The following is a 24,846-nucleotide window of genomic DNA, read 5'->3' as shown; positions in this document are numbered from 1 at the left end:
TGGCTGGCCCCTCATGCTGGCTTTAGGAGGGCAGGTCGGCCTGAGCCCACGAGCCGTTTGGGGGCAGGAGGGGGGTTACCCTGCAGCCAGGAGAATGGCAGGATTCCAGCCCATAAAGCTCGGCCCAGCCTGGCACGGGGGGCAGGAGGGAAGGGCAGTGCCCCATGGTCAGGCCTGGGGGGCAGCACAGAGGCCCTCGGGTCCCCGCCCCATGCCAGTGATGCAGGCGGGGAGGCAGCTCCAGTGCACGTTTATTGCGGCGAGATGCGCCAGCCCCGCGGGGTCTGGGTTAAGGCAGCTGGGGCCCTCGGGCGTGGGCCGGGCCCTTGTTCCTGGGTCGCCCTCGCCCCGGGCCAGAACGGGCCTGGGCACAGCCAGAGCCAAGGCGGCAGCAGCGGCTCCGTCACACCTTGCCGGGATCCTCCTTCAGCGTCACCGTGCGGTTAAACACCATCTGTGGGAGGAGAGGGAGCCGCAGTGAGCCAGCAGGGACAGCGCCGGGCCAGCCCCCAGGAGCCGAGCCACAGGGACCCCGAGGACTCACCTTCCCCTCCGCGCTGTCGGGATCCACCGAGAAGTAGCCCAGCCGCTCAAACTGGAACCTGTCCAGGGGCTTGGCGGAGCGGACGGATGCGTCAGCCAGGGCACCGGCGACCACGCGCAGCGAGTCCTGTGGAGAGCGGCACGGCTCAGTGCCTGGCCCCCCGGCCCACCCCACGGCCAGGGGAGAGCGGCACGGCTCAGCGCCTGGCCCCCCCGGCCCACCCCACGGCCAGGGAGAGCGGCACGGCTCAGCGCCCGGGCCCCGGCCCACCCCACAGCCAGGGGAGAGCGGCGCGGCTCAGCGCCCGGGCCCCGGCCCACCCCACGGCCAGGGGAGAGCGGCACGGCTCAGCGCCCGGGCCCCGGCCCACCCCACGGCCACGGGAGAGCGGCACGGCTCAGCGCCAGGGCCCCACGGCCAGGGGAGAGGATGTGCCGAAGTGGGAATGTCCTGGCTGTGCTCTGTGACTGCTGAGTGGGGAGCACGGACCTGGGAAGGTGGCAGGGGAGTTGTGCTGGGACGGCTGCACTGGGGAAGGGAGGAGACCTGAGAACCCAGGAGGGGGTTGGAGGCCAGGTGACACCTCTGCCCGGGACACTGGACAAAGGACACAAAGGCTGGGGAGGAGCTGGGGGGAGGCTGAGTCAGAGGCTGGGGGGGGGTTCAGTCTGGGGCTGGCTGGGAAATGGAGAGGGCGCCCCCCCCAACGGGGCTGTGGCCTCCCTGGGGGCCCCAATGGACCTAACTCAAGGGGGTCCTGCTGTCTGTGCCAGCAAGGCCTGTCCTGGACTGTGTCCCTGTCATCTAATAAACCTTCTGTGTTACTGGCTGGCTGAGAGTCCTGGTGCGTCGCAGGAACCCGGGGGGGGCGGGCCTGGGCTCCCCCCTCCCGCCCCGTGACAGAGGGGCACTGCTCAGCGGCTGGGCAACAGGCATGTGTGGCCCCAGCCCTGCTGGCCCCCCTGCCCCAACAGCCAGGACCTTCCAAGTGGGGTGGCAGGGGAGAGCCCAGTGGCAGAGGGAAGGGAGACCCTGGGGGGCCGGCAGGGCAGGCTCCTCAGCTCGGGGTCTCTCACTCTTCCTGCCCCTGGCCGTGAGCTGCCGGCGTGCAGAGAACCGGACGGGGGTGCTCCCCTCACTCCAGGCTGGGTGGAACCCGCCCCGGCTCTGCCCAGTGGCTCACGTGCTCAGTGCCGCTCACCGGGACGCCCCCAGCAAGGCCCCAAGGCGCTGGCCCTGCCCTCCCAGCCGGAGCCGCGCACACGGGGCAGCACGTCCCCAGCCAGAGGAGGGAAGCCAATGGCCTGGCACAGGGCTGTACTCGGGGCACCTGGCGGGGAACCTGGTCACAGCAGCGAGGCCTGGCCCGCTGCAGCCGAGCCACAGCACCTGCCAGCACTCACGGGGTTGAGGTCACTCAGGAACCCAGCTGGCACCTCTGCAGGGTCCTCGGGGTTTTTGTGCAAGAACCTGCAAATAAGACAGGGCCAGTCAGGGCCGGGGCTGGGGCCCCAGGGGCAGGAGTCCCCAGGCTGGAATCCCTGAAATCTCTCCCCTGCCCCCTGCGGCGACCAGCTGCTCAGCCTGGCTGAGTCTTACCCTGTGCCACCCTCTGCCGTGCCAGGGGAGCCCACTGACCTAGCAGCCCCAGCAGTAGCCACCAGGGCTGCAGCCCTCCCCCTGCAGTGGCCTGGGAAGCGCTGAGGTCTCTGGTGTGTTTCCCAGCAGGCAGGGGCTGGCACCGAGGTGCCTGCGGCTGCCAGGGCAGCTGGCGAGAGCAGCAGAGCTGCTGAAGTGGCAGCTCCGGGTTCACCTGCTAAGTGGAGCTGGGTGCCGCTGGCTGTGGCTAGCGCCTGGCTCCACACAGCAGGGCTGGGGCACCGGCCCAGTCCCGCCCCCTGCCCCCAGGACAGCCCTGAGCCAGCGCCCCCCGTACTCACAGCCGTTCGTAGAGCCGCACCTCGCAGACCAGCGGCTCCGACACCCAGTGGATGAAGGCTTTGGGCTTCTCCACAGCGTCCGACTTGGTGCAGGTCACCTCCAGCTCCATCACCTGCCCGCCAGCATCCTGAGCACGGAGCAAGAGGAGCGTCAGGGGCCAACGCCCCACGGCCTCGCGCTTGTGCCCACCACACAGCCAGCCTGGGGAGAAGGGGGCTCCGCCGCATGCCGAGCGGCTGGGGGCTGGAGAGCCAGGGCCACCGGCTGCCTGTGCCAGCTCCCGCCCCTCTGCAGAGCTTCCCGCAGCTCCAGCACAGCAGCTGCGCCTGGCTGGGACCAAGCGCAGGGGAGCAGGCCCGAGGCCCAGTGACAGCCGAGCCCTCCCCGGAACCCAGGCGTCCTGCCCCGCCCCACCCCACCCTCCCCAGAACCCAGGCGTCCTGCCCCACCCCACCCCACCCTCCCCAGAACCCAGGCGTCCTGCCCCACCCCACCCTCCCCAGAACCCAGGCGTTCTGCCTCCTCCCCCTGCTCCCTGGAACCCAGGCATCCTGCCTCCCTCCATCCCACCCTCCCTGGAACCCAGGCATCCTGCCTCCCTCCACCCTACCCTCCCCGGAACCTAGGCATCCTGGCTCCCCCCATCCCACCCTCCCTGGAACCCAGGTGTCCTGCCTCCTCCCCCTGGCCCACCCTAGAACCCAGGCATCCTGGCTCCCCCGCCCTCTGCCCAACCACGTAGCTAACAGTGATTGGCAGGGCGCCCCCTGGTGCTGACGAGGCAGGTCGCACCGGGCAGCCCCCTGGAGCCAGGGCAGGTGGCTGGCACATCAGTCTAAGGGCAGGCGACCCCAAGGCAGCGGCAGTGCTGGCCGCTGGCCCCAGCCCACCTTGACGACGTTCTGGACAGCAATGACGTAGCCGGTGTGTCTCAGCCCCACTGGCTGGCCGGGTGCCAGCCGCTTGTAGCCTTTGTCCAGCACCTGCAAGGGGAGAGCCTGTCTCGCGTCAGCCAAGCTCCGGCCCCGGCCCGCGTCAGCCGAGCTCCGGCCCCGGCCCCGGCCCGCGTCAGCCAAGCTCCGGCCCCGGTCTCCGTCAGCCGAGCTCCGGCCCCGGCCCCGGCCCGCGTCAGCCGAGCTCCGGCCCCGGCCCCGGCCCGCGTCAGCCGAGCTCCGGCCCCGGCCCCGGCCCGCGTCAGCCGAGCTCCGGCCCCGGCCCCGGCCCCGGCCCGCGTCAGCCGAGCTCCGGCCCCGGCCCCGGCCCGCGTCAGCCGAGCTCCGGCCCCGGCCCCGGCCCGCGTCAGCCGAGCTCCGGCCCCGGCCCCGGCCCCGGCCCGCGTCAGCCGAGCTCCGGCCCCGGCCCCGGCCCCGGCCCGCGTCAGCCGAGCTCCGGCCCCGGCCCCGGCCCGCGTCAGCCGAGCTCCGGCCCCGGCCCCGGCCCGCGTCAGCCGAGCTCCGGCCCCGGCCCCGGCCCGCGTCAGCCGAGCTCCGGCCCCGGCCCCGGCCCGCGTCAGCCGCGCTCCGGCCCCGGCCCCGGCCCGCGTCAGCCGATCTCCGGCCCCGGCCCCGGCCCGCGTCAGCCGAGCTCCGGCCCCGGCCCCGGCCCGCGTCAGCCGAGCTCCGGCCCCGGCCCCGGCCCGCGTCAGCCGAGCTCCGGCCCCGGCCCCGGCCCGCGTCAGCCGAGCTCCGGCCCCGGCCCCGGTCCCCGTCAGCCGAGCTCCGGCCCCGGCCCCGGTCCCCGTCAGCCGAGCTCCGGCCCCGGCCCCGGTCCCCGTCAGCCGAGCTCCGGCCCCGGCCCCGGCCCGCGTCAGCCGAGCTCCGGCCCCGGCCCCGGTCCCCGTCAGCCGAGCTCCGGCCCCGGCCCCGGCCCGCGTCAGCCGAGCTCCGGCCCCGGCCCCCGTCAGCCGAGCTCCGGCCCCGGCCCCCGTCAGCCGAGCTCCGGCCCCGGCCCCGGTCCCCGTCAGCCGAGCTCCGGCCCCGGTCCCCGTCAGCCGAGCTCCGGCCCCGGCCCCGGTCCCCGTCAGCCGAGCTCCGGCCCCGGCCCCGGTCCCCGTCAGCCGAGCTCCGGCCCCGGCCCGTCCCTGTCAGCCGAGCTCCGGCCCCTGTCCCTGTCAGCTGATCTCTGTCCCCGGCCCGCGTCAGACGAGCTCCGGCCCCAGCCCCGGCCCGCATCAGCCGAGCTCCAGCCCCGGCCCCGGTCCCTGTCAGCTGAGCTCCGGCCCCAGCCCCGTCCAGCCGAGCTCTGTCCCCGGCCCGCGTCAGCCGAGCTCCGGCCCCGGCCCGCGTCAGCCGAGCTCCGGCCCCGGCCCGCGTCAGCCGAGCTCCGGCCCTGGCCCCGCGTCAGCCGAGCTCCGGCCCCGGCCCCAGCTCCCGCCCATACAGACTGGATGGGCTCTCCCGTTCAGTGGTTGGCAGGTGCCCCGACTGACCAGCCCAGCCCCACTCCCTGCATGGAGCCCAGCTCCCAGTGCCCATCCCCCATGCCCCATGGGGAGGAGCCCTGGAGCCCCCGCTCACCTCCCTGAAGTCGCTCTGCTCGATGTAGATGGTGGCCTGGAAGGGGACTTTGTGGAAGCCCTTGGTCTCGTCGGCTGGGAAGTTGGGCACGAGAACTTCCAGGGCCTGGCAGGGAAGCCAGCAGGTCAGTGCCAGCAGTGGGGCCATGCTGGGCCCCTTCGCCCCCCAGGCCTGGAGCCCCCCAGCGCCCCTCCCCGCGCCGCCAGCCTCACCTTCTGGGTGGGGAAGTTGGTGATGGTGACTCGGAGGGGCTGCAGCACGGCCATGGCGCGGGGGGCCCGCTCGTTCAGCACCTCCCGCACGCACGCCTCCAGCAGGTGGGGCTCCATCGTCGTCTGCGCCACCGTCACCCCTACCTGCGGGCACAGGCTGCGCTCAGCTCCCGCCCAGGAGGGGCCGCCAGCGCCCGCCCCCCGCCCCAGGGCACCTACCCGCGCACAGAAGCTGTTGATGGCCTCGGGGGGGAAACCTCGGCGGCGCAGGGCCGTGAGCGTGAAGAGCCGCGGGTCGTCCCAGTCCCTGAAACGGCAACCCCAGCTGTGAGCAGCAGGGGGCAGTGTGGAGCTGCCCCGCCCGCCCCAGCAGCCTGCACACCCCTCACCTGACGGCGCCCGCCTCCACCAGCCGGATGATCTTCCTCTTGGACACCACGGTGTAGAGCAGGTTCAGGCGCCCGTACTCCCACTGCACGGGGCAGTACACGCCCAGCGCGTTACACAGCCAGAAGTAGGAGGAGCGCCTGGGGGGAACCGCAGCGCTGGTCACGCCTCGCCCGCCCCCCCCCGGCCCTGCCACTCGCACCCTGCCCCCGCCTCTCACAGCCTCGCCCGCCCCCGGCCCCCCGGCCCTGCCACTCGCACCCTGCCCTGCCGCTCACGGTCTCGCCCGCCCCCCGCCCTGGCCCTGCCGCTCACGGCCTGCCCCCCGCCCCCCCCCTGCCGCTCACGGCCTGCCCCCGGGCCCTGCCGCTCACAGCCTGCCCCCCGCCCCCCCCCCGGCCCTGCGGCTCCCGGCCTGCCCCTCGCCCCCCCCCTGGGCCCGCCGCTCTCGGCCTGCCCCCCGCCCCTCACAGCCTCGCCCGCCCCCCGCCCCTGCCCCCCCCCGGCCCTGCCACTCGCACCCTGCCCCCGCCCCTCACAGCCTCGCCCGCCCCCGCCCCCCCGGCCCTGCCACTCGCACCCTGCCCCCGCCCCTCCCCGCCTCGCCCCCCCCCCCCGGCCCTGCCCCCCCCATGGCCCTGCCACTAGCACCCTGCCCCCCCCTGCCCTGCCACTAGCACCCTGCCCCCCCCTGCCCTGCCACTAGCACCCTGCCCCCCCCTGCCCTGCCACTAGCACCCTGCCCATCCACTGCCCCCTCCGTGCCCTGCCGCTCACACTGCTGTCCCCCTGCCAGCTGGGCTCAGCCCCAGCTGCACTGAGCTCCCACCGGCCGCAGGCACTGCCCCTGCTGGCCTCCAACCACTCCCGGCTCCCCACAGCCGCCGGCACTGCCCCCCACAATCAGAGCAAGCTCCCCACAGCTGCTCCGCTGGCCCCGCCTCACCGGGCCTGGAACTCTTTGGTGCAGAGCGAGTGGGTGATCTGCTCAATGGAGTCGCACAGGCAGTGCGTGTAGTCGTACGTGGGGTAGATGCACCTGAAAGGCAAGGCAGGGCCTGAGCGCTGGATGCCCAGCCCCCGCCCCAACACCAGCCCCCCCCCCTCCCCCCGACACCAGCCCCTGGCCGGCAATTGCACCCCCCTCAGGCCCCAGCCCAACACAGAAGCCACCTGCCCCACCACAGGAGCGAAGCCCAGGGTCCCTGCCCCCACCCCTGCATCCAGGTCCCCTGCGCCGCTCTAGGCAGGTCCGGGGAAGCGAGGCCCCTGCCCCCCAGCTCCTCTCCGGCGGGGTCGGGCCAAAGGGCAGGGCCCGGCGGGGCGGGGGGGGGAGCCTACCATCTGTCCCCGGTCCGGTGGTGTGGCATGTATTTGATGCGGTAGGCGACAGGGTCCAGCTTCCCGTCTTCCATCACCAGCTTCATTCGCAGCGTGGCCTCCCCCTCCTCAAACTTCCCCTTCTTCATCCCCTGCCGTGACAGCCGGGAGAGACCAGAGGGGCCCATCAGCCGAAGGGCGCTGGGGGGGCGGGGCAGGGCCCCGTGGGGATGGGGCGGGGCGAGCACCCAGAGCAGGGGGAGGGGGGCAGTCACCGATGGGGCGGGGCAAGCGCCCAGCAGGGGGCGGGGCAGTGTCCGAGGGGGCGGGGCAGTGTCCGAGGGGGCGGGGCAGTTGCCCACCAGGGGAAGGGTCACCGAGGGGGCGGGGCGGTCACCCAGCAGGGGGCGGGGCAGTCACCCAGCAGGGGGAGGGGTCACCGAGGGGGCGGGGCAGTGTCCGAGGGGGCAGGGCAGTCGCCCAGCAGGGGGAGGGGTCACCGAGGGGGCGGGGCGGTCACCCAGCAGGGGGCGGGGCAGTCGCCCAGCAGGGGGCGGGGTCACCGAGGGGGCGGGGTCGCCCAGCGGGGGCGGGGGTCCCTTTGCCAGGCCCACGTACCTCGAAGAGGAGGAGTGACTCTTCCACGGGCCGATCCCGCCACGGGGAGGGCGGAGGGTTGTGGCCTTTGATTTCTTCCACCCGCTGGTGGCAGACGTAGGCGTGGCCCCTGGGGAGGAGAGGACGTCACGCCCACCGGGCACACGGCTGAGCCACCGCCCAGCACGGGACCCAGCGGCCTGGCGCTGGCAGGCGGCCCAGGCTGCTTGCGGGGATCCCCATCAGACTCCGTCCCTTCCCCGGAGCAGCCAGGCACACCCTGCCCCCCAGAACGGCCGGCTCCGCCCCCCATGCCCCACACACTCACCGCCGGATGAGCTCCACGGCCCACGCGTACAGCTGGTCGAAGTAGTCCGAGGCATGTGTCACGGCATGCGGCTTGTAGCCTATGGCAGAGCGAGCCCATGAGTGAGTCCCTCCCTCCCTCCCCGCCCCCCACCCGGAGCACCAGCCTCACCCCCCGGTCTGCCCCAGAGCCAGGGGGCTGCCCCGGGTGACAAAGGGGGGATTTCCCCTTGCTGCACTAGCTGATGGCTGATGCCCTTCGGAACCGGGGGCCCAGGAAGGGGATGTGACCAGGTGCAGCGAGACAGAGAGAAGGAGCAGGAACAACGGGGTGTGGGAGGTGGGGTGGCTGGAGGCTGGCAGTCTGCCTGGGGGGCTGGAAGGGGGGAAGCCAGGCCGCCTGGCCCAGGACTCCCAAGATGGACTTGGCTGAAAGTCCCTGATTTCTGTGCTAACGAGCTCTGCCCTTCGCCGTGATCCTGTCGACTGATAAACCTGCTGTTTCCCCGGCTGGCTGAGAGTCCCGTCTGCCTGCGGAGTGGGGGGGCAGGGCCCTCTGGCTGCCCCAGGACCCCGCCCGGGCGACTGGCTGCGGGAAGCGCACGGAGGGGCAGGGGATGCTGGATGCTCCGAGCTCAGAGCCAGGAAGGTGGAAGCTGTGGGAGCTTCTTGCCCTGGGGACCGTCTGCTCTGAGAGAGGCGGCTCCCCCAGAGTCCTGCCCGGCTCCGTAGGGAGCAGAGCCGGCATCGCCCACCGGCTCCGTAGGGAGCAGAGCCGGCATCGCCCGGGGACTCCCGGCCCCCCATTGGCAGCATGCAGGGACCTCGTGGGAGCCAGCTGAGTGAAATGGGGAGGGGCCAGGCCAGCACCCCCCACCCCACCTCCCAGGCAAGGGCAGCAGGCCCTGGTCACCCAGCAGCAGCTGGAGGGGCTCTGGCATCTCCCCTGGGTACCTGGCTGGTCCCCTCTCCACCCCAGCTGCTCCCGCTCGCCCCCCCCCCCCTCCTCATACCCAGCAGTTCCTGCTCTGCCTCCCTCAGCCCCCGCTCCCCGTCCCCACAGCCTGGGCACTCCTGCTACCCCCCAGCCACTGCCCCCACCCCTTGTAGCCAGCTATTCCCCTCCCCCACGCCTGGAGCCCAGCCATTCTGCCCCCCGGCCCCATACCCAGCCACTCCACCATGTCCCGGATGGCGCTGAAGTACTTCTCCTCCTCCTTCTCGGGGTTGGTGTCATCGTACCGCAGGAAGCACACGCCCCCGTTGGCCTGAAGGGGGCACGGCCTGGTTAGCCAGCTCCCGGCACCCCCTGCGCCCGCAGCCCCGCCCGCGCCCAGCACCCCCTCCGCCCGCAGCCCCGCCCGCGCCCAGCACCCCCTCCGCCCGCAGCCCCGCCCGCGCCCGGCACCCCCTGCGCCAGCAGCCCTGCCCACCCCAGCGCCCGGCACCCCCTGCTCCTGCAGCCCCGCCCACGCCCGGCACCCCCTGCGCCTGCAGCCCCGCCCGCGCCCGGCACCCCCTGCGCCTGCAGCCCCGCCCGCCCCCAGCACCCCCTGCGCCCGCAGCCCCACTAGCCCCCATGCCCGCCCTCCACCCCCTGTGCCTGCATCTCCGCCTGCCCCCGCGCCCAGCACCCCCTGCGCCTGCAGGCCTGCCCACCCCCGCCAGCCCCTGCGCCCGGCACCCCCGGCAGCCCCTGCACCCGCAGCCCCTGCATCTGGCACCCCCTTCACCCGCAGCCCCACCAACCCCCACGCCCGGCACCCCCTGCGCCCACAGCCCTGCCCACCCCCCACACTGGGGAGAGGGCAGGGCCAGCAGCTTCCTGGAGCCGGCCCCCGTGTGGGGTCAGGCGTCAGAGTGCTGAGCTCAGACTGGGCACCACCAGCAGGGGCCCCATCAGGAAGGTGCCGTGGGGGAGCTGGGAGGGGGCAGGGCAAGAGCTCACCTTGGTGTAGCCAGGGGGCCCCAGGGGTGCGGCTGGCTCGGGGGGGGCTCACCTTGGTGTAGCCAGGGGGCCCCAGGGGTGCGGCTGGCTCGGGGGGGGCCCCGGGGGGTGCGGCTGGCTCGGGGGGGGACCCCGGGGGGTGCGGCTGGCTCGGGGGGGGCCCCCGGGGGGTGTGGCTGGCTTGGGGGGGGGCCCCGGGGGGTGCGGCTGGCTCGGGGGGGTTCACCTTGGTGTAGCCAGAGGGCCCCGGGGGGTGCGGCTGGCTCAGGGGGGTCCGGGGGGTGCAGCTGGCTCGGGGGGGGGGACCCCGGGGGATGCGGCTGGCTCGGGGGGGGGACCCTGGGGGGTGCGGCTGGCTCGGGGGGGGGGACCCCGGGGGATGCGGCTGGCTCGGGGGGGGGACCCCGGGGGGTGCGGCTGGCTCGGGGGGGGGCCCCGGGGGGTGCGGCTGGCTCGGGGGGGGGCCCCGGGGGGTGCGGCTGGCTCGGGGGGGCGGGGGGCTCACCTTGGCATAGCCGAAGTTGAAGTTGATGGCTTTAGCGTGGCCGATGTGCAGGATCCCGTTGGGCTCCGGGGGGAACCGTGTCCGCACCTGCGGGCAGAGGAGTTCCCAGCCCCACTAGCCCAGGGTCCGGAGGTGTTCCCAGCCCTGGGCCGGGCCACACAAGCTGAAAAGGCGCCAGCCTCATGCCCCTCGCAGGCACCCAGCCCCCACCCCCACCCCCCTGGGGACAGGGGGCTCTCATGATGGAGCCAGAAGGGCCTAGAAACAGAACGAAACCAGCTTCCAGCTTTGAAATGCAGCCGCATTGGTAGAGGTAGAAGGGGAGACGTTTGCTCAGGGCTTGGGATGGCAGCAAACAAGGCTTGTCTATGGCTATGGCTTTAATTCAAAGATCAAAAGAGGAATATTAACGTTTATGAAGACACTTGAGGGAAATAGTGTTATTGTCTCTGTGTCTCTGGGAAGGTTGTGCTAACCGGTATCTGAACTGTATAATGGATAAATTACCCTGTGCTAATGGCCAGGATGTTTGGGAGAAGGAGTTGAGCCGATTGTTTGCTCAGGCCGAAAGGCTGCTGGAAATGTATAAGAACCTGGGACACGATCCTGCTTCATCTCAGATCTGCTCTGGGTTTCAAGAGGGGGAAACCTTAAGCCCCAAGGATTGAGATCCCCAGTCACTGACTGGAGTCACCCTGAATATGGACATTGGACTGTAACCTCTGGACTGTTTCTAAAAGGACTTTTGGCAACTACAAGCTCATCTCTGCTGTGTATCTGAACCTCAGGAATTGAATTCAAGTCTGTCTGTACATTGATCTTTTAACCAACTCTCTCTCTCTCTTTTCTTTTTTAATAAATTTTAGCTTAGTTACTAAGAATTGGCTATAGGGTGTATTTTGGGTAAGATCTAAGTTATAATTGGACCTGGGTATGTGGCTGATCCTTTGGGATTTGGAAGAACCTTTTCTTTTGTATGATGAGATCAGATTCTCAGGAATCATCATCATATCTGACAGGTGTGTCTGGACGGAGGCCTGAGGCTGGGCACTTTAAGGGAACTGCGGGGTTTGGACTCTAAGTGACCAGTGGGGTAATACAGAAGCTGCTTTGTGCTGGTTGGTGAATCTAAGTATTGGAATAACCACCAGCGTTTGGGGTTTGTCTGCCCCGTTTGGTTTGCAGTTCACCCTGATTGAGTGACCTCAGCTGGCTCCCACGGGCAGCACTGTCACACGGGGCTGCAGGGGTGCCAGGCGTGGGGGTGGTGGGGGAGGGTGGGGCTGCGGGTGCAGGGGGTGCCAGGCGCGGGGGCTGGCGGGGGTGGGCAGGGCTGCAGGCGCAGGGGGTGCTGGGCGTGGGGGCAGGCGGGGATGCGGGCACAGGGGGTGGGGGGCGGGCATGGGGGCTGCCGGGGCTGTGGGTGCAGGGGATGCGGGGTCAGGCAGGGGGCCTGGCGGGGGTGGGCGGGGCTGTGGGTGCAGGGGGTGCCGGGGGCGGGCATGGGGGCTGGCGGGGCTGTGGGTGCAGGGGATGCGGGGTCAGGCAGGGGGGCTGGCGGGGGTGGGCAGGGCTGCAGGCGCAGAGGGTGCCGGGGGCGGGCATGGGGGCTGGCGGGGCTGTGCTGCCCCCCATTTCACTCAGCTGGCTCCCACTCAGCAGGAAGGAGGGTCTCTGTGGTGTCTGACGCCCCTTCCCCCAGAAACTGGGCAGAGGAGGGTCTGGAGGGGTCTGTCCCATCCCTGGGTTCTATCCCCAGCTCTTCTGCTGACCCTGCCACCATATGTCGCCCACATGTGCCTCAGTTTCCCCATGTGCCTAATGGCCTCGGAGGCCCTTGTGGGGGTTAACGACTAGATGGCCAGCACTCATCGCCATGGTTACCGAGTGACAGGAGCCCGCAAACCCCAGGCACTGCAGAGGAGCTGGGGGAAGAGCCTGACCCACCTGCCCGCCAGTGATCTCCAGGTGCTGCTTCATCAGGGTCATGGTGTGCGGCGTGAGCACGTAGCCTTCTGTCTTGTAGTTCTCACCTGGGGGAGCAGGGAGCTGTGAGCACGGGCAGGGCTGGGGCCCAGTGCCCCTGCCCCAGCGCTGGGCACGAGCCCCTGGCCGGGAGGGACGCATGGGACTCCACACGCCCACCCCTCTGCTAATGGGCCCAGCCTGGTGCGCCTCAGCAGCAGCACAGGGCCTGCTCCAGCAACCACCCCAGGGCTCCATAGCTGGGCTGCCCACCTGGGGCTCCGGGGCCAGGCTGGGGCGGGAGGCTCCAGTGCCCTGCCCCGCCCCCGGGGAAGCCAGGCTAGGATAGGGCGCCCCCGGCACAGGCTCCAGAACGCCGGGGGCAGGATTAACAGCAGGACCCGACCTTGCCCAGCCAGCATGGGACGGACCCTCCCATCCCGAGCCAGCCGAGAGCAGCCCCAGGCTGCCAGGCCGAGGCCCCAGGAGCCCAGAGCGGGCGGCCGCACTCACCGGGCTTGTGGAATTTGAGGGCTTCTCCCCTCAGTTGCTCCATCAGCGACTTTGTTTCCAGGGTCACTCCACCTGTGGGACCAGGGGGGCGAGGTATGTTAGCCTCTGCCCCAGAGACCCCGCCCCTCGCTCCCAGACCTCCAGCGCCGCCCGGCCCAAGGCCCTTCCCGCTGCCCTGCCCGGCCGGCCCCGCTGCCCTGCCCTGCCCTGCCGGCCCCGCTGCCCTGCTCTGCCCTGCCAGCCCCGCTGCCCTGCCCTGCCAGCCCCACTGCCCTGCCCTGCCAGCCCTGCTGCCCTGCCCTGCCCTGCCGGCCCCGCTGCCCTGCTCTGCCGGCCCCGCTGCCCTGCCCTGCCGGCCCCGCTGCCCTGCCCTGCCGGCCCCGCTGCCCTGCCCTGCCCTGCCAGCCCCGCTGCCCTGCCCTGCCAGCCCCGCTGCCCTGCCCTGCCCTGCCTGCCGAGCTGCCCTGCCCTGCCGGCCCCGCTGCCCTGCCCTGCCCTGCCAGCCCCGCTGCCCTGCCCTGCCAGCCCCGCTGCCCTGCCCTGCCCTGCCAGCCCCGCTGCCCTGCCCTGCCGGCCCCACTGCCCTGCCCTGCCCTGCCAGCCCCGCTGCCCTGCCCTGCCCTGCCAGCCCCGCTGCCCTGCCCTGCCCTGCCAACCCCGCTGCCCTGCCCTGCCCTGCCGGCCCCGCTGCCCTGCCCTGCCCTGCCCTGCCAGCCCCGCTGCCCTGCCCTGCCGGCCCCGCTGCCCTGCCCTGCCCTGCCAGCCCCGCTGCCCTGCTCTGCCCTGCCCTGCCCGGCCCCGCTGCCCTGCCCGGCCGGCCCCGCTGCCCTGCCCTGCCGGCCCCGCTGCCCTGCCCTGCCCGGCCCCGCTGCCCTGCCCGGCCGGCCCCGCTGCCCTGCCCGGCCGGCCCCGCTGCCCTGCCCTGCCCTGCCAGCCCCGCTGCCCTGCCCTGCCCTGCCCGGCCCCGCTGCCCTGCCCTGCCCTGCCCGGCCCCGCTGCCCTGCCCTGCCCTGCCAGCCCCAGCCGGCCCCATTGTACTGCCCTGCCCTGCCGGCCCCGCTGCCCTGCCCTGCCAGCCCCAGCCGGCCCCATTGTACTGCCCTGCCCTGCCGGCCCCGCTGCCCTGCCCTGCCCTGCCGGCCCAGGCCAGTTCCCAGCCTGGGAACTCTCAATCGTTTTCCAGCCACGGCCGGCCTGCCCTGCCCTGCCCTTCCCGAGAGCCAAGACCCGCACAGGAGCTGGCCCGCCATCAGCCATGCAGCAGGGACCACGGAGCCAGCAGGGGAGCGGCCTTGGTCCCCTCTGCCCCCCGCCCATGGACAGCCGGAGCAGGCAAAGCCAGAGGATGGGGGTGCTAAGCAGCAGGAATCAGGGCTCAGGCCAGGCCGCCAGCTCCCAGCTGAAGGCAGGGAGAGCGATATGCCAGAGCCAAGGCCACTGGCCATGGCAGCTCCCAGCTCCAGGGGTGGGGCAGGCACATGAGCGTGTGCAGTTAGTGCTGCAGAGAGGGGCTGGCCTGGCAGTCAGCTCCACAGCTCTCGGAGGCCGGTGGGGGGCAGCCCCACGCCCCAGGAGGAGCTGCCCCAGGCCCGGGGGAGGGGGGATAGGTGGGGGGCAGCCCCACGCCCCAGGAGGAGCTGCCCCAGGCCCGGGGGAGGGGGGATAGGTGGGGGGCAGCCCCACGCCCCAGGAGGAGCTGCCCCAGGCCCGGGGGCAAGCGAGGAGACACTGAAATGCAGTGCCCAGCACCGACCAGTGTGGCCAGGGACTGGGCCGCTCGGGGGCCGGGCACTAGATGGCCCTGTCCTCACAGCCCCCCGGTAACACACTGGCACGCACAGGTCCCGACTGGGGACCAGCGTTTTCCAGGGACAGGACGCGCTGCAGATGCTGGGCTCGTGCCCCCGCCAGGACCCTGGCACCCAGATCGCTGCAGGCTGCAGCCCCAGGTGAACGGCCCTGCCCTGAGATCAGGGCGCCGTCGTCACTGCCGGAAACGCAGCCGGGGCCTGTGCAATGGCCGTGCCGCGGGCAGCCCCTGGCGCGAGGGGGCAGCCGCGCACAGTGCTCAGCGCAGGGCACTGCCTGGCTCCAGAGAGCGCCGCAGGCCAGGCAGCAGCAGCCCCAGGGCCGGGCTGAACCCCGCAGAGCTGAGCTGAGCTGGGCCCCGGCTGGACTCCACTGGCTGCCCTGAGCCCAGCCCCGGCTGCGAGGCCCCGGCCGAGAGCGAACCCCCCACTGGCCCTAGCACTGACCCCTGGGCAGGGACAAGGGGAGCCCTCCCGGCTGCATCTGCTGAGGGGCGCATGGAGTGGCCCAGGTCAGGCTGCCCGGTGGCACCTTCCCCAGCCCCGCTGCAGCAGGCTGCCCAGGAGGGCGCAGACGAGGATGCGGGGAGCCCCCAGACCCTCCCAGCCAGCCCCCCAGCAGCTCACCGTTCTCCTCCGCCACCGCCTGCTGCTTCTCCGCCTCGGCCGGCTTGGCCTTCCCAGCCTGCGGGACAGACGGGGAGCAGCCTTCAGCGCCCACAGGCTCTGCCTGGCCCAGCCCCGCGGCAGAGACCGGACCCCCGGCACCGGCCCTGCAAAGCAGCCTCCTCCCTGGGGCCACGCTGGCTTCCCGCAGCCAGAACGAGCCTGGGCCCTGGCCACGCCGCGCTGGGGAACGGCTCCAGCCCCGTTCAGCTCCCCGGACCTCATACGTGCCCCCCAGCCGCCCACCCCTCCCCCCAGCGCCCAGGGCTCCGCCAGCCGCCCGCCCCTCCCCCCAGCACCCGGGGCTCCGCCAGCCGCCCGCCCCTCCCCCCAGCGCCCAGGGTTCCGCCAGCCGCCCGCCCCTCCCCCCAGCGCCCGGGGCACCCCCAGCCGCCCTCCCCTCCCCCCAGCGCCCAGGGCTCCGCCAGCCGCCCGCCCCTCCCCCCTGCCACCCAGGGTTCCGCCAGCCGCCCGCCCCTCCCCCCAGCGCCCAGGGCTCCACCAGCCGCCCGCCCCTCCCCCCCAGCGCCCAGGGTTCCGCCAGCCGCCCGCCCCTCCCCCCAGCGCCCGGGGCACCCCCCGCCGCCCGCCCCTCCCCCCAGCGCCCAGGGCTCCGCCAGCCGCCCGCCCCCTCCCCCCAGCGCCCAGGGCTCCGCCAGCCGCCCGCCCCTCCCCCCCGCGCCCAGGGCTCCGCCAGCCGCCCGCCCCTCCCCCCTGCGACCAGGGCTCCGCCAGCCGCCCGCCCCTCCCCCTTGCACCCAGGGTACCCCCCGCCGCCCGCCCCTCCCCGCGCCACCCAGGGCACCGCCCCTCCCCCCAGCGCCCAGGGCACCGCCCCTCCCCGCAGCGCCCAGGGCTCCGCCAGCCGCCCGCCCCTCCCCCTGCCACCCAGGGTTCCGCCAGACGCCCACCCCTCCCCCCAGCGCCCAGGGCTCCGCCAGCCGCCCGCCCCTCCCCCCAGCGCCCAGGGTACCCCCCGCCGCCCGCCCCTCCCCCCAGCGCCCAGGGCTCCGCCAGCCGCCCGCCCCTCCCCCCAGCACCCGGGGCTCCACCAGCCGCCCACCCCTCCCCCTGCCACCCAGGGTACCCCCCGCCGCCCGACCCTCCCCCCGCCACCCAGGGCACCGCCCCTCCCCCCCGCACCCAGGGCACCGCCCCTCCCCCCAGCACCCAGGGCACCGCCCCTCCCCCCAGCGCCCAGGGCACTGCCCCTCCCCCCAGCACCCAGGGCACACCCCCCCAGCTAGCCAGGCTCGGGGCTCCCCTCCTGCTCACATGGTACCTTTGGTTTCTTTTCCAGGTCAGCTTCTGTCTTCGGGCCCAGCAAGTGCAGCACCTGCAGGAGAGGGGAGTGGGGCCTGAACAGGGGTGGACGGGGGGCAAGGAGTCTGGGTGGAGCTCCCTCCCCCACCAGCCCCCCCATGACCATACTCGGGCTGGAGCCCAGCCAGGATCTCAGTGGTCCCTCTCCTCGGCAGTGCCAGCAGGACATCCCTCCACTGCCCTGCCTGGGCCACGGGCCTGTGCCCAGGCACTTCCCGCGTGGGCCACGAGCCAGGTGCAGGGCTCCTTGGGGCCAGCGCTGCCTTCAGAAGCCCGGCCCCGTCGCCCGCCGGCAGCCCGGCCCCACCTACCTGCAGGTCCACTTCGTTCTTAATGCTCTTGCCATCCGCCCACCTCAGCCTGCCGCGCGCCTCGCCTGCAAGTGAGCACAAAGGGACGGGTGTGGGCAGACCCAGCTCAGGGATCCCCCGGGGACAGGCAACGGCACCTCCCCCTCGAGTCAGGGCCCCAGCCTCACTCAGCCCCGGGCCTCTCTGCTGCCAACCTGGACAAGGCCCCAAAGCCACCGGGCGCAGCAGGGCCCCGGCCGCACAAGGGTGGGGGAGCTGCAGAATGGGCCTTGAACTGCCCCATTGCCCACACCTCTGCAGAGCGCTGGCACGTACGACACTGGGCAGAGGTTAGCCATGGCAGGGATGTTTTCCCACAGCTCCCTCGGGTCAGCCAGTGCCAGCCCTGAGGGATCTCGTACGGCTGGGCGTCCCCCTGCCCACCCGCTCGCGGCAGGGCTGGGGAGCTCTCCCGGGCAGGGGCTGCGCTGAGACGTCTGCACAGTCGGCCCGTCCTGCGCAGCGGCGCCCAGCTGGCTCAGGAGCCGCAAGGAAGGAGGATGTTGTCCAGGGCTCTGAGGGGCACCGAGCCGTCTCCCGCTCAGTGCTGGCGGCTGGCTCTCGCTGGCTAACCCAGCGCCCCAGGGCAGAGGGGCAGTGACCTAGGGGGGTCGCCTTCCTCCGTGGCCTGGGGTGCAGGTCACTGAATCACTTCCCTGCCATGGGCCCTCGGCAGGGATGGACCAGAGCTGGCTTTCACCAGGTGAACCCATGTTTCTACTGCCCCAGGAATACTAGTTAACCCCACTTTAAAACTGTCTCGTTGCCGCTGCGCTTCCTCTTCCATGCTCACAAGGCTGCAGATTCAGAGATTAATTTAGGGCTGTACAAATAACAAGTCGAAGTGCTGCAGGCGGCCCAGCAAGCCGTGTAAACGCAGCGCTGAGCAGCCGAGTGCCCGTGTACATTCTGGGTCAGCGGTTTCTGAAGGAAGTGACATATCTCGTGACTCATTTCAATATTATCGACACAAACCCATTCGAGAGCATGAAAAGGCCAATAATGCAGAACTGTAGGCGGGCGGAGGCAGCCAAGCCCCGGGCAGGAGGCGGGAGGCGGCTGCCGAGCCGCAGGTTGCCTGTCCAGGTCCATCTGGCTGTGCAGTACAGTGGCTGGGCGGAGCCTGTTCCTCGCTCTGAATGGACGGATGCAAAGATTGAAAAGAGTCGCTCGTCGCTCTGTGTTCCTGGACACTGAGGTGGTTCTTTTCCCAGGTTCACCGGGTTCAGGTTGCTGTTTGCCAGCGCCCTGCGCTAAATCAGTTTCCCAGGAAACCGCAAACCCTGCACTTGGATCTACGGCTGGCTGTTGGGCTCAGCGTGCGGCGGCTGAGCGGGGCTGGCGGTCTGTCCTCTCTGACTCTGGCTCCAAACAAGTTCCGGTTTGCAGGCTGTGAGCACTAGGAGGGGCCCGGAGCCGAGGCAGCCGCAGGAGCTGGCGATGGTTTTAGTCACACACACAAGGAGCCCAGGAGAGGGGGACTCCAGCTAATGTGCCAGCGTGGGCCACCCCTGCCCTCAATGGCTCGACGCACATCCCTGCAATAGCCAGACCCACAGGCTAGGAAACCTCAACGCAGCCCAGCAGAGCCCCGGCGGTGCCAGGGCACAGGGCGGCTGGGCAGGAGCTCAGCGCCAGGGCAGGAGCCCTGCTCGCAGCCACGTGACTCTCAGAAGCATTTCCAGGGGGATCCTCTAGACTAGGGGCACACATGGCAGCACCACCAGGGAGCCAGCCCTCAAACCAGATCCCACCAGCCCGAGGGTCAGGGGGGCAGAGGTAACCAGCACAGGGCCAGATCCCGCCGGCCGATTCCCAGGCACAACCACCCCCAGCTCAGCTCCAGAATTCTTCTGCAGGCTCCTGGCCAACAAGCTGTGGCTGAACCTGGCCCTGCTGCGCGCTCTGGCTGTGGCCCTCGGGCGAGTTACCGGAGCAGCAGCTGAGCAGACGCTGCGCAGTGCTCACAGCAGGGCACCAGACGCTGCCTCCCGCCCTGGCCCGGCCCCCAGGCGCGGTTGAGGAGCTCGGGCAGGCGAGCACTGGGAAAGCAGGGTGCTCTGGGAGGGGGCACAGAGGCGGGCAGGTGCAGAGGAGATGGGCACATGGATGCTGCGCCTGGGCTGTTAGAAGCACAAGGAGTGAGCCCAGCTGGGTGGGAGGGAACAGAGCCAAGGGACACACGGGGGGGGGGGGGAACCTCTCGCTCAATGCCATGGAGAACCGCACACAGGGCACCCCCCGGAGACCCACCCCCGCCCGCCTGAGCTGCTGACTCACCCATCAGCAGCCCCATGTTGAAGCGGTACCGCTCCGACAGCAGCTCAGCTCGGTGCTTGTGAACAGCCGCCTCCACCTAGAGCGAGCGGGAGAGTGCACGTGAGCCAGGCGGGGCTGCAGGGCAGAGACTCCCACGGCGACGGGACAGGGCAGGGCCTCCGCACGGGCCAGACGGGCAGGGCTCAGACACCGAGGGAGCTACCGGCACGGCCATGCCGGCAAGGAGCTTCCACTGCAGCGAGGGGCCCCCCATCTCCTCTGGGGAGAGGCTCTAGGGCAGCCTGGCCCCATCCTCGCTGGCGGGGCTCTGACATGCCCAGCAATGGGCACTATCTGCCTCCTCGTCCCTGCAGAGCTCACCCGGCCCCCTGGCTGCACACAGCCCCAGCGGCCCTACGAGTACCGCGGGCACAGGGCACCTCCGGTCCAGGCTGGCGTCAGCCTCAGGAGTAAGGGAGGCCCGGCGACGAGTCCTGAGGCAGGAGTGTTCTCTGCCAGGCCCCCGAGAGCAGTGCGCTGACAGGAACAGCCTCCTGCCAGCCACAGCCCCATCGCTGCCGCTAGGAGCAGGGACGCCAGCCAAGCCCACCAGGCTGCACCCCGCTGAGGACACGCTGCCTGTGGTGCCATTAACACGGCCTCCTAGCACCCCAAACCATGGGCTGCCCTTCCACCGCTCTGCGCAGGGGGCCCCTCGCTCGCTCCCTTGTACTCACGGCCTCCTCTATCTGTTCTGGGGTCACGACCACCCCCACGCCACACTGCTGCTCAAAGTCTGCCGTGTCGATGGGGTCCAGCGGGTGGCTCCGCACGTACTCCAGGGCAGCTGGGGACGGCAAACACGCAGCTCAGGCGAGCGGTATTTCCACGCAGCGCCGTGGGCTGTTTCACCCAGGCTCCAGAAGCCAGGAGACCCCACGGGGGTCCCTGCCTGGCCACCAGGCTCTCCCAGACACCTGGCCTGCACCCAGGCAGCAGCAGCTGCCCCTCTGCCTGGGGCGTCAGGCTCATGTCGCCCAGGTCTCACAGTATAAGCCCGGACCAGGCAAAGCGGAAGGCAAGGCAGGACATCAGCCAACTGGCTCCTGCTCCACCCCCCAGGTATCAGATTCCCCCTCTGCTGCCTTGGACTGGACGCATTCCCTCCAGATCTGATCCAGGCCGGTTCCTGAACTCTAAGGGGGCTCGTGCCTGTGCCAAGCTCACAGAGTGCCGCCCCCGTGTGCCGCTGGGTCCCGGGGGCTGCTCTGAGGCTCACTGCAGCGCGCTTGCTCAGCTGAGACATGGGATGCATTGGTCCGGGGGGGCCGCATGCCCAGCGCCCTCCCCTATCCACGCTGGGACCAGCACCACCAGACTATGGGCCCTGCAGCAAGCAGCTCACACAGCCCACTGCACAGGGAGGCCACACAGGCTGGGATCCAAGGCACAAGACTTGTTGGGGCTCCTTATTCCCACCCACAGGCCAGGGCAGGATGCGCCTTGCGGCATGTTCTCAGGTCTTTGTCCAGCCCTGTTTAAAGGATCTACGTGCTAGGGGCTCCCCTCCCTTCCCTGGGGAGACCACTCCACGAGGAAACGCTCCTCCTTGTTAACGCAGGCGCAGACAAGCAGCACCGAAAGGAAGCAGCCTCGGGGTCTGGCTGCCAAGGGGCAGGCAGACACCACCACCGAGGAGCCTGCGCTGATGCCTGTGCCTGGAGTGACCAGGCTAAGCTGTGGGACAGACCACGCAGGCAGCTGAAGTAGGGAAAGCCTGAGGCTCGGGAGAGAACACACACTCTCCTGCTGGGCAGGGGTTGAAATGTCCGATTTACACTGGGAATTACCCGCCAGGCTGAACCGCAGGCACAAGGGGGTGAGGCGCAGCCGCAGCAAAGGGAGCTGGGTAGCACTTTGCACGCACAGAGCAGGCTGCAGCCTGGCTCAGCAGAGTCCATGCTGTACATGGGAAAGAGGGGAGCAGATCGAGCTGCCCGCCTCCCGTATCCTACCACTGAGCTGCAAGTCTGTGACGATCTTCTTGCTGGTGATGCAGCCCACAAGGAAACGAAGACGCTTTTGGTCCTTAAGCCGGGAAGCCACATTGTACAGGAGGGTTCCAGTTGCCTTGTCGACAGTTGGGCCCAGGACTCCTTGTGCCTAAAGCCCAGGAAGGAAGAACATAGTTCGAGTGACACTACCTCTTCACTACCAGTGTTGCCATGGCTACGCTGCTGGGGTGCAGACTCTTCCTCCATCGACAGACGGGGCTTTTCCGTGGCAGTAGCAAACCCACCCAGTGAGAGGGGGCGGCGAGGTCGCTGAGATAATTATTCAGTCAGCCTCGCACTGTCTACACCAGGGCTTAGGCCGGCTTAACTACAGTGATCAGGGTTGAATTTCTCACGCCCCTGAGCAACACTAGGTCACCCTGACTTTTGGGTGTAGACCCGGCCTGAGCCAGCGGGAAAAGGGAGCCAAGCAGGGCCCTGGCATCGAAGGGGCAGGGGATGTTTCCTCTGAGAAACCCAAAGGGAAAAAATCTGTGACGTTAGTGTGGTAGGAAGAGAGTGAAAACCAGCCCAGGGCGGAGGAGTGGGCCAACCAGGGCAAACCCCACTCCTTGTCTTAGGAAGGGTGGTGAGAGAGGGGAGAGCTCAAACTCGGCAGTGCCTTGCGGGGGCTCTGCTCCCTCTGTGGTTTGAGAGTCGCAGCTGGGTAAGCAGTGCTCCCTCTCCCCCTCTCTCCGCCTGGAGCACACGCTTCTCTGCCAGGACAGGCCACGTATCCGAGCCCTGCTCTCAGCAGCACAGGGACTCCCAGACACAGCTAGCCAGGAAGTGCTGATTTTAATTTGTACGTTAGTTTCGGTTTCTGTTTGTTGCAAAGAATCCCATTGTAAGACCAAACCTCTGAACACTGCAAGCCCACTCTCTCCCTCCCAGAGACCCAGCCCCGTGCCTAGGGGTCCTGTCCCACACTAGGGAGAAGCGCTAGCTTACAGCATTCAGCCATGGCAGTTACAGAAGCATTCTGGGAACCAAAACTGACTCAGCCTCCCCGAAAGGGGCACATCCAGATACAACTGCTGCGCTGTAAACAATCGGGTCACCGACCACGTCTTACGCTGCTAAAACACACAAATGATACAAATCCAGCTCCCTGGTTATGCTCTGTCTCTGCCAATCAGTTTCCCTGCATGGCAATGAAAAGCCAACGCAGTCACTTCCATGTTCCCAGCGCTGCAGGGCTTGGGTTTCACACCCCCAGAGCCGGGCTCAGTTGTCAAAGATAACGGGTTTGTGGCTGTTGCAGGAGAGGAGCACGGCTGGGCCACAAAGAGTGGAGCCTACGCTAGTGTGCCCTCACCCTGGGGCGAGCTGGAGCGTTGGAGGGGAAGGCAGAGAGGAGTGCAAGGAAGTTGCCAACGTGGTTAGTTTGAGGAAAACTCTTCTCTGATTCTATGCACAGTGGCTCGGATGGTAACGATTCCACCCTGGGTTTGCAACCCGCACCCAGGCCCTGACCCTTACCAGGCCCACTCAGCCCTGGCGTTAGCAGGCCCAGGTCCCAGGGCCTTCAGGGGGTGCAGAGCCCGCAGACACCAGGGTGTGCGCTGGGGACAGGTGGGGCTCTCTCCTGCACTGCCCTTGCCGGCAGAGGGTGGGTTGCTGCTGGTGCTGAGGCAACGGGGGGTAAGAGGAGGAGGAGACAGAGGGTGCACAGCAGGGACCGGGGTAGGAAACTGGCTGCCGAACGGGGGCCTCGCAAGGAGGAGGAAGGGCTGTGTTCAAGCCCAAGGGCAGGGGTCTTGGTGGGGGCCAGGGGTGCAGGTGAAAGGCACAGGGGCAGGATCAGGAGGCAGGGGTCAAGGGCCAAAGGAAGGACACAATGGCCAGAAGGCACAGGGGTCAGAGGTCAGGCACAGCGGGGAGGAGCTTAGGGTGGGAGCCTGGTTAGAGGCAGAGGGGAAGGGTCGCGCTGGGGCAGAGGTCAGGGTTTGCATGGCTGGGGGGCCAGGCCAGGGGTCAGAGGTCAGGCGCAGCTCAGGGAGGAGCTTGGGGAAGGGACCAGGTTAGAGGGCAGAGGGCAAGGGTCGTGTTAGGGGCAAAGGTCAGGGGTCATGGCCAGGGGGTCAGGCACAGTTCAGGGAGGGGTTAGGGGAAGGGACCAGGTTAGAGGGCAGAGGGCAAGGGTCATGTTAGGGGCAAAGGTCAGGGGTCATGGCCAGGGGGTCAGGCACAGTTCAGGGAGGGGTTAGGGGAAGGGTTGCTGGTCCTGGCCAGGATCGAGGTCAGAGGTCAGGCACAGCTCGGGGAGGAGCTTGGGGCGGGGCCAGGTCAGAGGGGAAGGGCTGCACTGGGGTCAGAGGTCAGGGTGCGTGTGGCTCCGGAGCTGGGCGGGGTCAGAGGTCACAGGTTACCTGGGTCACGGCTTCCCGGAGCAGCGCGCTCAGCGCCTCGTTCTTCAGGGTCTCGCGAGCCTTGGGCTCGCTCAGGCCGATGGCCGCGAACAGGCTCAGCGCGTCCAGCCCCGCCGCCATGCTGCCGCCGCCGCTGCCCCGCCCGGCGAGGGGGCGGGGCCCGCACCGCCCAATCAGCGAGCAGGAGGCGGGCGCTGCGGAGGGTTTCACCAATGAGCGGCGAGGATGTCCCTGATGGCCAATGGAGGAGCACTGCAGGATCTGGGTCCCCGGCAACCCAGCCAATGGGGACCGAAGCAGCCGGAGGGGGCGGAGCCAGGATTGCTGCGGGTTGCATCATTTAAAGGGCCAGGGCAAGACGGGAGCCACGTGGTGGGGGATGGGATGGGGCGGGGCTAGTCCCTGGGGGGCGGGGATTGGGGGTATCTGGAATTAGGGCGGGGAGGGAGCTGGGCAGCCCCCCCCAGGCTCCCCACAGCTGGGTCCCAAGTGCCAGGCCAGCCGGCTGCGGCGCAGCCCCCTCTCCACCAGCTCCACCCTGGTCCTTGATCTGCCTGCGCTGGGATGGGGGGTCCTGGGCCGCCTGCGGGGCTAGTGCCCCCGGGGCAGTGGGACCCAGGCACAGGGAGGCCAAGTGAGCTGGGTTAGGGTTAGGGTTGCACCTGGGTTTCCCCAGCCCCGGCTACCCCCCAGCCGCTGGGTGCATTGCCCGATTTCCTGGGCAAAGCCAGAGTCTCTGCAAGCCTCAGGGCCAGTCTGTTTGCACCACTCAGGGCAGCAGTTAAGCTCAATCCCCCGGGACAGTGGAGCCGCTGGCACCTGGGCTGAAGCTTCCCGGCGTGGGCGTCTGTGGCATTCTCAGAAGTGACAAGCAGGCTGTGGAATGCCCTGGTACCGGAAAGCCCACCTCCTTGCCCTTGGGAATGGCTTGTTTTCCCAGAAGCAAACAAGGGAATTAGCCGTTTCTCAAAACAACTGGGATGCTCCTAGCCATGGTGTCTGTGGAGGAGTCTGCAGCCTGCCAAATGGGCTGCTGCCGTTGTCAGTGTGTTGGCACTGCATTGGCCTGGTGGGTGGGTGCATTAGTGTCTGCAACACTGGGCATCAGCTGGGCAGTCGCTGCTGCAGTGAGGCGAAGAGCCAGGGACACAGACTCAGCATCTGGGCCGGTTTCCCGCTCCCTCCCCAGTATTTATGGGACTTCAGTTATGCAAGAAGTCATGCCACCAGCTGGGCTTTTGTATCAATAATTGACATAGG

General features: G+C 70.0%; 1 protein-coding gene across 2 annotated transcripts; it reads right to left on the bottom strand.

The window, feature by feature from the left end:
* Positions 1-234: 234 nt before the first annotated feature.
* On the bottom strand, positions 235-23,727 carry QARS1 (glutaminyl-tRNA synthetase 1). Of its 2 annotated transcripts, none has more exons than XM_045024678.1 (24): positions 23,587-23,727; positions 21,176-21,323; positions 19,898-20,007; positions 19,182-19,257; positions 16,863-16,927; positions 16,511-16,564; positions 15,190-15,247; positions 12,755-12,826; positions 12,224-12,309; positions 10,277-10,363; positions 8,992-9,091; positions 7,846-7,924; positions 7,539-7,647; positions 6,942-7,072; positions 6,547-6,639; positions 5,603-5,740; positions 5,433-5,520; positions 5,214-5,357; positions 5,002-5,106; positions 3,376-3,483; positions 2,485-2,612; positions 1,948-2,014; positions 545-670; positions 235-454 (listed from the first exon to the last, which is right to left on the bottom strand). In XM_045024678.1, the coding sequence occupies exons 1-24, from the start codon at positions 23,704-23,706 to the stop codon at positions 404-406; spliced, it is 2,343 nt and encodes a 780-aa protein (XP_044880613.1). In that variant the 5' UTR covers positions 23,707-23,727; the 3' UTR covers positions 235-403. The 2 variants fall into 2 exon arrangements, with proteins under 2 accessions (XP_044880613.1, XP_044880614.1); XM_045024679.1 differs by having other exon boundaries at positions 3,376-3,468.
* Positions 23,728-24,846: the final 1,119 nt, after the last annotated feature.

The sequence above is a fragment of the Mauremys mutica genome, chromosome 7 (assembly GCF_020497125.1).
Source record: "Mauremys mutica isolate MM-2020 ecotype Southern chromosome 7, ASM2049712v1, whole genome shotgun sequence".
Lineage (NCBI taxonomy): Eukaryota > Metazoa > Chordata > Testudines > Geoemydidae > Mauremys > Mauremys mutica.
The sequence above is the reverse complement of the archived record's forward strand: the minus strand, read 5'-3'. Positions and strand labels throughout refer to the sequence as shown.

What these genes read in the sequence shown, in the direction of transcription:
- QARS1 (XM_045024678.1), bottom strand. Translation starts at nt 23,706, where the DNA reads ATGGCGGCGGGGCTGGACGCGCTGAGCCTGTTCGCGGCCATCGGCCTG. An exon ending in CAGAACAGATAGAGGAGGCC is followed by an intron (nt 19,258 to 19,897) that starts GTGAGTACAAGG and finishes CGCTCGCTCTAG; the next exon opens with GTGGAGGCGGCTGTTCACAA. An exon ending in CCTCAAATTCCACAAGCCCG is followed by an intron (nt 12,310 to 12,754) that starts GTGAGTGCGGCC and finishes CTGCTCCCCCAG; the next exon opens with GTGAGAACTACAAGACAGAA.